The sequence below is a fragment of the Taeniopygia guttata genome, chromosome 7 (genome assembly GCF_048771995.1).
Source record: "Taeniopygia guttata chromosome 7, bTaeGut7.mat, whole genome shotgun sequence".
NCBI lineage: Eukaryota > Metazoa > Chordata > Aves > Passeriformes > Estrildidae > Taeniopygia > Taeniopygia guttata.
Window position 1 is genome coordinate 31,542,689 of NC_133032.1, and position 14,186 is coordinate 31,556,874.

The 14,186-nt window shown below is 37.8% G+C and overlaps 1 protein-coding gene across 3 annotated transcripts in view; it reads right to left on the bottom strand.

Moving 5' to 3' along the window:
• DPP10 (dipeptidyl peptidase like 10) overlaps positions 1-14,186 on the bottom strand; it is a 434,900-nt gene that overhangs the window by 21,651 nt on the left and 399,063 nt on the right. For all 3 annotated transcript variants that reach the window (XM_030278047.4, XM_030278048.4, XM_072931689.1), the window contains 6 exons: positions 11,410-11,533; positions 9,205-9,243; positions 8,004-8,111; positions 4,074-4,165; positions 2,571-2,618; positions 1,924-2,045 (listed from right to left, as the gene is read on the bottom strand). In XM_030278047.4, the coding sequence (XP_030133907.4) occupies positions 1,924-2,045; positions 2,571-2,618; positions 4,074-4,165; positions 8,004-8,111; positions 9,205-9,243; positions 11,410-11,533 (533 nt within the window). The remainder of the gene's footprint in view (positions 1-1,923; positions 2,046-2,570; positions 2,619-4,073; positions 4,166-8,003; positions 8,112-9,204; positions 9,244-11,409; positions 11,534-14,186) is intronic.

Genomic DNA, 14,186 nt, shown 5'->3' on the forward strand with positions numbered 1-14,186 from the left:
TGTGGGTAAACAGGAGGTTGAAGAATTGCAGCTTATACAGAGAGAACCAGTCCAGAGACCCCCAAGGGTTTTGTTGGGCAAATTCTTTTTGTAAGAATTGGGTGAAGGCTTTTTGCTGTGGGATAACGTGTGTGCACACACACAGCAGATGTGCCATTTGTCTCCTGGAAGCAGTTTGCTCATACTCTCACAAGCAGAATCTTGGTGTCAGCTCTACAGTGACCTTGCCATCAGTGTTGAGACTGCCAAATGCCCAGCCCAGCCCAGCCCAGGGCCCTGGCACCCCACGGGGGCCACGCTGCTGCTGTACCTGCCAAGCTCTGAGGAAACACAGAAGACCCAGAACAACTCCCAGCCAGCATTAGCTCTACATTAATGTTAGAGGCAGAAAAAATTAATGACAGTGGTTTATTAACAGCTCGGGGTAGTCTACTGCAGCTCAGTGGAGTGTAGGTTTAATCCTGGGAGATGATCTCCAGCCTTCCCAGCTCAAACAGAGAACTGCCAAAGTCACTGAAAGTCGTGAGCTCATGAGTAATCACATACACAACCTCCTACTGGCATCCACATTTTTATATCAAAGAAGCACATTAGAAATTACAGGCTGAATATATTTTGCTGAAACAGTAACAAGCTGCTTTTGGACCCCGGCACATTGCTGATTCAGGGCAAAAAACTCTTCCCAATTTATCAACCCTCTCTCCTGCAAGAATCTGAGACTTACCCCATAGGGATTATGCCAAGCACAAGGGAAAACTCTGCCTAAAGCATGAGGAGCTCATTACTCGGAGAAGGACCTCAAGATTAGCTCCATCACTTCTGCTGCAGATTTAACCATGTATAAACCATACAATCTGTACATTCTTCTTCTAATCAGCTATGTACTGTAGGTGAATTTCCACAAAAAACCAACCCAAAACAACAAAACTGAAAACAAATCCCTTATTTTAGCCAATATATATTCATAGTTTCCTTGTTTGGATACATTCAGTGCTCAAGTCAGCAGGTATTTTATTTGTGTGGGGGGAAAAAAATAGTAGAGTTGTGAAAGAAATAGAGAAAAAGCATGAATATAAAATGAGCTATTCATATGTATTTCAGATGAATTGTCCTCTACTCTTTTCACTCTGATCCTAGCTATTAAAAAATACTGTGAGGATGATGTCTGTAAAGTTTTGTAAGTTTCAAGGACAACAGATCTGCCTATGTAATTTATTATGCACTGTCTCATGCTTTTCTGAACCTTTTTATATCACTTATATATCAGTATTTATTTCCTATGTGTACATTACAACTTTCTCTGTGTGGGATGGTTTTAATTTTTTGTTTATACAGAAATTCTGAAGCCAACTGGTGCCATTTAATGCTACTGAAATGCAGCTAACAGTAAAACACTCTGAGGTATTTATTACAATTGCACTGGTCTAGAAGATCTGTCTCTGGGGATTAAACCACAGCTGTATACACCCATACACATAATTATGGGGGTGTATAGATACACTGCAGATACATGTGGACAAACACTGCTAAAGAACACAGATCCTCATTTTTTAACGAGGTATAGTCACACAAGATCAATTCCAATATATAAAATAATAAACTGTTACAAACCACAGTACCATCACCAATATTCTGATTTTTTTTCTGAAGGATTTCTATTTAGGGTGAATATAAGTTGATGTCCTTTACTTGGACAGAGGGGTCAGGATTGAAGCAGCATTCTGACATCACTCAGAATTTAGCAGAACATCCTTACTTTAATAATTTCCATAATATCTTTACTTAGAATAGGCTTTGTACAGAGCATCAAGTAATCCACTGCTGACCTGCATGTCAGAGTCCAGCCTAACGCCCATCTCAAGGAACACATTAATTCAATTAATTCAGAAGCAAGCAGCATTGCACCCTGTGCATTTGCCTCACCTTTACAGTGCAGGAGAAAATGCCTGTTCATGGGGCTGAACTTTGCACTGAAGTAGGTGCACTGCTCCTTCAGGAAGGTACACGAGAGACACTGGCGGTTCAGTGACCCCACTGTCGATACACTGGGGGAAGAAAATGATCAGAAACATTTTGTATTGGAATAAAATACAACAAAGCAAACTTGGCTATGTGAACAGGATCCAAAAGCTGCCCAAAGCACCACTGGCACTGCAGTAACTCAAAGTGCTGGGAAGAAACATCAGTATCAGTAGGAAACAATGAAAACCTCACTAACCTCAGATTTAAGCACTGAAAATAAGGTGATTTGCCCCCACACTTTAAGTTGCATGATTAAACCCTATAAATATTTTTATTTAGTAAAACACAGACGTTAAATTTTTGCATTTAGGTTTCACTTTTTAGATGCTTATAAATGAATAGTGAATATGTAAGCAATAAAACCATTTTTTGTTAGAAACTTTTCCATTTTTCAGAAAATGGCAATTTTAATTTTGAAAAGCTGTGGCAGTTTATTTGTTACAGCTCACACATACTAATTTTTACACAGTGTAAATGATTACCCAAGCACCATAGCACTTATGGCTTGGGATGAAGAAGCTGATAACACAGCTCCATGTAGCTCTTACCTGTGTAGCTGTCTTCCTCTTGGTGACTCTTCAGTGCTTAAGAAATAACTGTGTCCAAAAGAGGAAAAAAATTAAAACTCAGTTTAGTAAACTGTCTGATTTAGGTAGTGTTTAGAGAAGTGAGAGACACCATAAGGAATATTTTTAAAAATCAAAAGTTCACAAACATCCACAAAAATCAAATACTTATATATAAACTCAAGTTCCAAGAAAAAACTTAGATCCAATACACAGATTGGCTATTTCAGAAGCTATACAATTTCCTGTTAAAACCTTGATGAAAATAGGATTTTAGGATTTCATGTTTTTAATTTGTGTGATGCCCAGGAGCTTCAGTAGCAACCAGGACACCTCTCTGCATATTAAAAATACAGAAGATAAAGTTTCTGCTTCACTCCAAGAGTTTGCAATATAAACCCAAGTAGCAGATAAAAATCACAGTGAAATTATGTCATATATTACAGTAAGTCTTATGAGATCTGAGAGCCTTTTTGAGCTGTAAACCAACATTTTCTTCTATCTGCTTTGCATGGGTAGAAAGAGATTTTGAAGAACACCAAGACAAGCCCTTGGTGTTTCCCTGATGAGATCCCCACAAAGTTTCTGCTTGAGGGCAGAAGGAGACCAAGGCAATCCCCTCAAGTGGCTGAGACAGCTCACGGGACATCTGTCACCTCTCTGCAGCCTGACGGCATCCAGACATCATTTTTACCCTGGGCCCTGCAGAAATACCAGGAAATTCTCTATGGATATATTTTCAAAATCTATAGAAAGTCTTGTAAAAAAACGTTTTCTTCAGTACCACTGGAAAAGATGGGACTTATTGCAGCCTCAAAAAAGTTCTTGTTGAAATATCATTTATTGTAAAGCAAATGAGAATTAGATATGCTTGTGTATTTTTTACCATGGACAGATAAAAGTGAAAATTTAGCAAGATCCACTGAAGTCAAGTGAAGCCTTCAGACATTTTGTGTTAGTTCTAAACTCCTCCCCAAAAGCACCAAATATGCATGGCATTTCCTTCCATTCTGTCACTAAGATGGGCTGGGGAAAGAGTTGTCTGTGGGTGAGAATTAGGAGCTCTGATAATCTCTACAAATAATTGAATTTATGGAGTTGGATCAGATCCCCAAAACTCTGAGACTTCATGAAGTAAATGTGTGATGTTTTATCAAGTACTAAAAATTTATTATGATTTTTTGTCTGGATTCCAGGAAAGAAGTTACCAAAATGTTATTACTGCTGCACTGCGTGTTGATTCCTTTTATTGTGAAAAATACAGAGTCAAGTGATATCACATTGTGATTCTTTCCCTCTGCATAGAAAAGCATTTAGGAAAAGAATGGCAGATGCATTGTCTTAAAACTGCACCTTACGTACTCAGTTGTGTCAAAGTTATGGTAATGCTCCAAAATGAAATAAATATTGGTGTTTAATTTTGAGTTAAATGGATTCAACTTTAATAACTTGAATATTTTTCTTAAAAAAGGGAATTGTGCTTACATCTTTTGAGTATTTTCATCATATGCCAGGATTTTGATAACTTCCCAGTTCCCCGATGTCAGGTGTCTCACACTGAATTGTTCACTCTTAGCCTGTTGAGAGATGGAAAATATTAACTTTCACCTTGCCACATTCTTCTTTGCCTAGCAAGATTGCCTGCACATGTCATTACTGATTACAGCTTTTCAAACTTTAAGATGCAACATAACATCTTTAAACCACAAACCTCACATTTTGACAGGCCTGAACTTCACTTACCCTTTCCCTCCCATCTGTAAGCCTTTCAAAGTCATTAAAATAATCTTGGTTTTCAGCACAATTTTTCTTTCAGTTGCCCCCATGTCAACAAGCAATGAAGTCAGGAAACAATGCAGGTAAAACCAACTCTGGCTGGAAGCTGCAGCAGATTCTCCATCACACATAGGTTAAAATCTAAAAACCCTAAATGAGAAGCTTATCTGAGGGTGTTTCCTAGTGCAAAAGGTAAAATCAGGGCTCGGGCTACTGAAGATTAAAACTTCAACCCTCACAGTTTGGACATACTTTATGTGGATTTTTCTGCATTAGGGTTATTATGCTTGGCCTTGATATACATTTTCTTAGTTTTCAAATTCAAGACAAACTTTATAAAGAAAAGAGAGGACATGCCAGAGGTGATACTCAGTGGTTACAAAGCCTACAAAAATTCATAAAGGCAAAAAGGTTGGCCTTTTTTTAAATCCATGTATTTCTGAACTGTGCCCTGAGCTCCACATCTACAGCATCAATAACTAAAAGGAAGAAAATTCACAAAGATATCCTATGAGACATGTTGGGAGGTGGCAAGGCAGAACCAAGCCCCTTGGAACAGATCTGATTCCTAACAGATCCACAAGGAAAGAATGACATAGCACCTCTATGACAAGCCTTTCAAGTACCAAATGAAATCAGGATATTGTGCTAGGTGCTGTACATAAGTTTATGATGAGGCCTCCCTGTTCAGGAAGATTCTGATATTCAGTGCTGACTCCAGGGATGATTAAAATACATATTAGTGATTTATTGTAAGTGACTATTTCTTCTCTAGAGAGAGAGAAGCTGCAACTGCTGAAATAGATATTTAAATATTAAGATCACAGAATCTAACAAGAAACAGCAATAAAAAGCGCAGCCAAGCGTTAATAAACATGGTTATTTTTCAAGGTTACAGCCATAATACATAATTTATGAAGCTTGAAGAAAGTTATACCCTTGATCTATTAAAGTTACTTTATAATTCTTATTTTGTGTTTGGAAAAAAAAAGATATTTTCTAGAGTTGCAAAACTCCATGAAAGAAAGGTCCAGATACATAAGACATGATTCAATCCCATTTTGAGATTAATTTCTTTTAAATATTTCATAAGTTACTAAAAGCATTAGAAAACAATAAACCAGACATCCAGCCCTCTCCATTCATGAAGCAAATAATCTATGATAGACAGCAACCTTTCAGACAGTAGCTTCTCCCTGCATAAAGATTTAATTAGATGTCTCTGCTAACATGCTCTGTGTCATTGACACGTGCTTTTCTGAAGTGCAGTCAAAGAAATGCAGCCTGAGGAACACCAGCATTTGTTGTTAAATTGAGAAATCAGCATCAATGATCATATCAAAGCGAGCCATGAAAATTTGCTTCTTTATCCCTGCAAGTCCAGATTGGTTCTGTTTTAACTTTCCTGCACATGAAAGCTGATTTCTGTCAATGGGCTGATGTCTCTACTGAGTGGCACCAGAGAAGGAATGAGGATCTCAGTGCCAAACTCCAGAGAGAAGGAATGAGGATCTCATTCCAAACTCCAGTTACCCTTTTCCATCACAGAAATGCTGTGACCATGTGGGTACTGGAGATATGCTTTAAATTCTGCAGGGCACCTGCTGTGGCTCTCACAAGGTGTGACAAACACCTAATGTGACAAAGGGCTTTATGTGCAACGGTTAATATACTTTTTATGCCTCTATGTTTGCTTTAGAAATAATGGACAATCAGATTAATGCAGTGTGTAAAACACATCATATAAATATATTTCCTGCCCTTTACTGCTCTGTATCAGCCCCATTACCACGCAGAATGTTGCTTTACTGATGAATAATGGCTGATACATGGAATATCAAACTTGCTTTTTCTCAGGAGCAGCTACATTCTTAAAGCCAAATTTGTCACTGGTGATACCGTTCAGATTTGTTTATTCATGCTGATTGCAGGCAAAACAAAAGTATTTTTTAGGTTTGGAGTTGTGCGATACTCAGGTCTCTAATTCTGCAGAAAAGGGACAGAATATTAAATTCTGAAACAGAAGTGTGACTTTAAACATTATTCTGCTGGAATTAAAAGATGTATTCTGGAATTAAATATGTGTTTAAAAGTAGTAATGTATTTAGTTACCTTACTGAATAGGAATAGGCTTGATCTTTGCTTAAACATTTTCCTGAATTAGGATCAAGTTTCCTGGACTTTTTAGTAGCAAGAAATGTCAGAGCCTATAAGGTTAAGACAAACTTGATTTTATCTGTAACATCCTTGGGAATGTTGCAAGTAAACTTTGAGATCTAGATCACTATTATTTCATGTATTTTAAAGGTACTTATTCATACTGTGAAAGATACCAAAATAAGACTTGATTGATGTGCTGGTTTTGCATTGGGGCCACCCACAGAAGTGATTTTTTCTGAGAGGAGCTGTTGAGAGCTTCCTCTGTGCCTAGCAGAACCAATTGCTGGCTGGCTTTGAGAATAAGCATGTTAGAAAGCCAATTAAAAACTAGATCAGCCTCTGTGAGAGTCACAATTTAAAACTAACAAATCCCGGGAATTCTCTCTTTTCCTTCCAGCCTGGGAACAGGTAACAGGGCCAGCCCAGCTTTCTTTTAGTTACTGTTAATAACGTTTTGAGCCTGCTTTGCCTTCCTCCTAATTCTCTCTCACAGCAGGAAATGAATAAGTATATTCTAGTGGGTGCACTGGCATTTGGCCAGCCGCAGACCCACCACAACTGACTAAATGGTTTTGCTCAGGTGTGAATTTTTATGTGGTTATTATATCAGTACACCTTTACCAGACTGTCATCTGAGTTACTGTTTTCTTTGGGAAATAGAATTTGACATGTCTGTGATCCCTTTTATGTTCACTGACTCTTTCCTGATATATTTACTCTAGTGAATGAGTATCTTTGTTCTTGTTTCTTCAGGTTAAACTGTCATTAGAGCTCTTTTGTTCTTGTTCTGTCTGCAGTGCACTGTGAACATATTTCAGACTTAATAATGTTCGTACCAGAACACTGTCATAAAGGGAGATAACAGAGCTGCCTGGCACAAATCTGTTATTTTGATGTTTTGGGTACCTTGGTAATCCCTCGTATGTCATACAGCTCTGTTACAGCACCTGGATTAACGCTCTGATGATTTAAATAGATGCCCTGGAGTGTTCCGTTCCAGGGCATAATTTCCTTTATTAGTTCATCACAGCTTCATACTGGTGACCTTCAAAGTCACACTGCAAATTTATCTTCTTTCAGATTCTTCTTTGGCAAAAGTAATGACCCTGGGAAATGGAAGCTGCTGAAAAATGTTGCAAAGGGTAATAAAATTGTCCTAACTTTCACACAAATGTTAAGTTTGGGTATTGCCTCCCTTTACTGTTTTGTAAGAGCAGGTTATGAATAGACATTTAAAATTATTTGTTATTTAAAATTATGCATATATAGTGTATTTAGAGAAGTGAAATTAGTGTTTATTCTGGAAGAAGTTATAAATACCTCCCACTGCACTGAGAAACAACCTGGACAGGACGAATGACCACGATGCCACTTTAATCAAGTGTTCTGATTAAAGTGAAGTTCAGGCCTCTCCCTGGGCCACAATAAAAGTCCCAGATGACCAGCAGGATACCATAAGCAGCCTGACCTGGGCCTTACCTGCACAATGAACATGGCTATGTGGTGAAACTCGCCACGGCCACCCTGCTTCACTGGCACAGTCATGAAGAACTTGCTGCCATCCTTGGAGAAAACGGGCTCTTCGTTCTGTAAGCGTGACACTGTGTTAGTCTGGCACATTTCTCATTACACTTCTTAACAAAAATCAGCCTGAATTTCTTCATCTCCTTGGTTTTGCCGTGCTCAGAATTCAGTTGGAGAAAACATTCTTAGGTTTTAAGTATATTCTGCTAAGTTTAACAAAAATGTGGCGGCTAAAGCTGAATATAGTTCATGCCATGTGCAATCCTGTCCTGAAGCGTGGGTCACAGCCCTTGCAGAGCTCTCACTCACAATAATCTCTGATAATTACCTCTGGTATTCTCATTCCTACTGCAGGGGGACTTTCCAGGACAGTGTCCTTTACAGACATACAAATAATGACAGAGACAACTCCTACCGGTGAGGAGTTGGACAAAAGTTTCAATGGTTTGGGCTCACTGAGTGCAAGTTTAACGCCCACTGATTTTGATAAAGTTGTATGGAAAAAATAAGCACATTGAAATATTATTCTGAATCAGGGTTTTATCACAAACTGGAGCCTGATGTGATACCATCTCTCCATGTCTAGCTTTGCACAGAAATATTAAAGGAAATGGCTTGCTATAAAAGCATTGAGGTTTTTTTTGTTAAAATGATTTCTCATTTGCACATTGCAAAATGAAGCCTGAAATGTAGTTTAAATGGAATGTGTTTCATCCAGTTATTGGACAGTTCTTCTGAAGATTTGAAAGTGGAATAATTGGCTGACATATTAGTTAAACATATTGTTCTGGGTGTGAATGTAGAAATATTTTACTTTCTCATTCCAATTATAGCCCAAATGACCTCTAATCTTTGAACTCCTGCTTTAATTTGCTGAGATAATTTTGAAATCAGAAACAAATCAATGTAAGTAGGACAAGCCTGGAATGAGATTCATCTGGTCTGTCTTCCACCATCCCAGACTTGGGTAGTTAATCAGCTGTTCATCTAAATGCTTACTGAACTGAATCCAGACAGACCAGAAACTGAAGGGAATATTGCCTCCAAACCCTCACAGGTGTCTCAGGATTTTATTAGCTTATAAAATAACAGTTAAATAAAAGTGACAATGAAGCAATTACGCATTATGCACCCAGAAATAGCATTTATACTGTACCTGTTTAGGAAGCCACAGATCTGACTGCATTTCATATTTCTAAAAGAAAAAAATAATAGGAGAAAAAATGCTTTTATGGAATAGCTATAGATAAAAAATATGTCCCACATTCAGCAAGAGGTCTCTAGCTACTTAATTGCATTTTTTTCTACTGTGTTACAATCTCCTCATCTCTTTGCTGGCACTGGCATTGAAACAAATGATAATTTAATTACAAAGTCAGCTGCTTTATTCAGAGTTTTTGGTAGAACACCACAGGGGAGCTAAGAATGCCATTTCAGTCCTTTCTGATTAGCTATCAAGAAGCTTTGCACAGGCAGCTCTATTTGTTTTTTACCTCTAGGCATCATCTGACAACTGCACATTTTAGGTCCTTCATGAACACTGGGCAAACAGCCAGCATCAAGCTCAAATTGTGAGACCTTTTCAAACCACAATCCTGTGCTTTAATGGGCTGTAGTGTGGCATTAGTGATGAGGAAAAAAAATAAAAACAAATTATTGAGTTTTATTGTTCATACTCATATTTCCCATCATGCCATTTGAAAAAAAAAACAAAACAACAAAACAACCAAATATCATGCACATATTGTTGGGAAAAAAATATAATACACATCAACTGTTGCAAATTGACATAGTCACAGTGAAGTAATGAAAATTTATTAGCTATAGAAGAATCTGTACATATATGGCCTGAAAAATGAAAATCTGTAGCTATTGCAGCAGTTGGTTTTATACATTCCTATTTGTAACTGAGGACGTGTGCAACATCCTAGAGAGGAAAAAAAGGTTTACAGCTGAAATCAAATGGTGTGATACAATGCTAAATTCTCAAAATACTTAGCCTTTCCTCATCCATCAGTGATTTCAAGAGCATCACCTTATCCCAAGGGGTGCAGGGTAGGAACTCCCAGGATGAGCCAGGCCTGGGCTGTGCTCACAACAGTGAGAGTGCATCCCTATCCTTCCTCACCCCCCATAAATGTCCTTTGCTGCACTGTAAATATTCTGGAGTGGGACTTCTCAGTCTGTCCCTGTTACATTATGTCCTGGATTACAGCTCCCTGGATACCTACTTCCAACAAGTCCAATTGACCTTGGAGCACATAAAGGTTTCCCTTTCAGAAGCAGCTGCAGTGGTTCAGGACCAACTTTCTCAATAAAAAGACAAAAGGCTCACAAAAAAACAAATCTCCATGGTCACAATCTTAATCCATACTTTGGGGATTCATTCATAGTTTTTGAGTGAGGAAAAGCACCCTGTAGCAAGCAGCAAAAGAAGAAGAGGAGCTTGGAAATAATCTCTAACATTTCAATATGACTGACTTCAGTAGCAGACACTGATGGGAGCCTTTTGACTCAGAGGCCAACATTAATCACTCATAACCATTTACACTGCCAAATTATACCCTCTGCTTTGGAGCATCTGTTGGTACTGATATCAGCATGTACAGAAAATATTTATACTTTTAGCTGGTTCTGGGAAGAGATTGTGACTCAGAATGGGAAAGCAGCCAAATGCATTCAAGATGCAAGATTGACTGTGAAAATGGGGAGATGTAATGCAGGAGTGTCAGAAGTCAAAGTCTGGGTCCAGGGGTGGAATGTGTCTGGATTCAAAGAGAAAAATGTATTTCAGTTTGGCTTACATTCAAAAATGAAATATCCCTGTTGCCTTTCAATTTAGTGGTTTGTTGTTTGTTTTTGGTTTTTTTTTCCTGAAGTTATTAAATTCTGCAATCAAATTTGAAGGAGTTATAAGAATTTTACACCTTATCCTTAAGTGTATGTAAGCTGTGAGAGACAGAAAGATCTAAAATGAAACTCTGCAGGGGGAGATAGTAGGAACCAGTCAGCTGAAAATATCTGTCAGAGGACAAGCTTGTCACTGCTCTAGCTATATCCCAAGTACATGATGTTCAGCAACTGCAGCTTCCAACGAAGCTAATGAATGAACAAAGCTTAGTAATTCTGAAAATGTCACTCAAAGTTGCTAACTGCATGAACTCATTTCACCACATTTGGAATTTTCTCACATCCATTTCCTCCCTGTTGACTATTCAGCCTGCAACCACTGCATCTGTAAACTGATTTCCAAATATCTTTTTCTGAATATGAAAACAAAATGCATAAGAAACCTTGAAAAGAGACCTTGTTTTAAAAGAAAAAAAACCAAACAAAACAACACAAAAACCAAACAACTTACCCTGGTACAAGCTCCAGTTGTGGTTTCACAAACTGTAAGGATGGAGATATTCTGAGCTCTGTTTAACCATCTCACTACAGCCTTGGTGTTGCTTATCCATTTCACCATGGTGATGTAATATTCCCTAAGCAACACATTTGAAAACACAATGTTCAGATCATTGATATTTCAGATTAGACTTTAGAAAAAAAAAACCCTATATACAGTTCATTCAAATGCTGAATTTGTACTGCGTGACAGTGCCAGTACTAAAGGATGGAGAAAATAACCCAAATGTCCAGCATCTGTGTTCCCACAAGTGGGATGGCTCACTCCTTCAGTGTGATGTTCCCCTGGGAAATTTTTGCATATATACACAAACTTTACCAACTGTGAGACATATGCTTGCAAATACACATGAACTGTGTACTTTCCAGCCAGCTTAGAAACAAGCACTGAATTCCAACAGAAGCCAGTATTTTCCTACAACAGATAACTTCAGATGACACATATTTTTTGCAAAATAATCCAGTCCAGCTGCCAAAGGGAAAAAAAAAAGTTCTACAATATTAGAGTTTATATTAGAGTTCAACTAGAGCCCACTTCAAAATTATAAAATAATAAGTATTTTATAACAGGATTTTCGGAGAAAAGGGAGATCCCTCTAATTATCAATGTGTTCCTGTTTCTTTTTTTAACAAACAGCTCATAATATCAGCCAGACTGACTGTCCCTCAACACCCCTGACTGGGCACATGAGGTTTCCCTTGGGCCATGGAGGATTTGCCTCCTTCCTCCCAAGATCCTGCTGGGCTGTCAGGCTGGGGATGTTCAGAGAAGAGATGCTGCAGTCTGTCATGCCAGCCCAGCTATTTCCTTCCCTTCTCCCCTGCTGGCACTCTCACAGTCCAGCTGAGTTCTGTGCAACAGTGGAGTTATCTGGAAAAAACTCAGACCCCCTTTAAAACAAAGGGCTTAGCTTGAATATAATTGGGCTTTTAATCTATTACTGATAGAGATCTCATTACTCTTTGACAACAGGATTTTAATTATACATTCAAAAGGCTCCTGGCTAGATCAGAGGTGCTGAGCAGCACCAGCAGCAAAGCTGCACACAGGAGAGGCAGGAGACAGGAGTGCACCTCACCCAGCCTGGTGCTGTGTTTGCAGAACAGACCTGAACAACTCAGCGTCCAGATTCCTTTGGCCTTCATATCTGACTTCTAGTAAAACAGGTATAAATAAAAATGGGGAGTTCAAGTGTGTTCTGAGTCTAGTATTTATTTTTTTTTTCTTTTTGTTTAAGATGTTTAATCTTACTGAGGAGCAAAAATGTATGCATAAGCAAAACAAGATCTACCATGTAGATGTAAGCAGAACAGCAATCAGTTCTCAGGCTCTCTTGTACACACCCCCATCTTCCTGAAAACCCCACTTCCAAGAGGAAAAATTAATTGCATTCTGGACACAGGACTGAAGCAAAGTACAAAATGATCCTTGTCACTGAAGAAAACATAACTGTACACATGAAATGGAAGTACCAAGTGGGAAACTGTCATTGCATGAAATACAATATATCTGAAGGAAGACTGTCAGGCTTTTTGTGGCATTAACAGTGCATAGTAGGTGGTGAATTTTTCTACAGAATCAAACTTTCAGGAGTAAAATTTACAAGTTATCCCTATCTTTATATCACAACAGCCTCAATAGCACTTGGGAAATATTACCAAGAACCTTTACAGGCTCCCTAAAAGAAGAAAATGAAATTTTTGTTGAATTTATTGATTTAATTTTTCATTGAATTTATTCAATCTTATATCAATTCCCAGATGTTCCAAAAATCAGGGAAACAGTTTTATATCTTCAAAGGTCCTACACCAGACACAATTTGGGACAAGTTGAGAATCTGAATGTTACTTTTTGTGGTTAACTAACAGAACATCTTTCTCCTCTTTGCCCCTCCCTTCCCATTTCTGTGGGTTCTCTGTGTAGGAGTAACTCTCTCCATAACAGCAGATGGTTATGACCTGTATAACCATTTCTAATAATAGTTTAGTAAATAACCTATAACTATTTCTAAAAATGTTACTGCCCTGAAAGATCCTTAAAACTATATGTGATAATGAAGCATTCAATTTAATTCTGAAAGACTCCCATGACCTATTTACCAGTAACTCCATAATGAAAGGGTCAGAAACACACTGAAATAAACTGACTGCTAAAGGTAGCTGCTGCTTTTACTAAAAAGCTAATTCTTTAGAAAAATACCCTCCAAATCATTACAAACTGCAAAGATTTTCACTGTAGAAAAGTCTGTTTAAAGCACATTGCTCATACCTCTACATATATTGATATATGGACATGTGAGTTGATGACCAGTGTGAAGACTGTTACTGAAATCCCAACACAAATTCACAATTTACAGTAAAACTGGCTAACAAATATGCAATCTTTCTAAGTTTTACAGTACAGAAATTATACCTTAAAAGTTAAAATTAAGAAGAAACTAACCTTTTTTTCCCCAGGTTTAAATATATTTACTCAGTCTTCTCATGTACAAGCAAGCCAGAATTTTTATCAATTAAACAACAAAAATACCTTTATAAAGAACTGGCAAAGAGATTTGGCTTCAGTTTCAAGAGGACAAAAAAATTTTTAAGATACTAACATTAATATTTGAGTCTACTATTACTTTCCATCTGCTGAGGAGGCAAAATGAATCTGAAAACTCTGAAGTGCAACCATAACATCTAAACAACATTTTAAGATTATCTTTTTCTTGGGGATATTTTCTTACA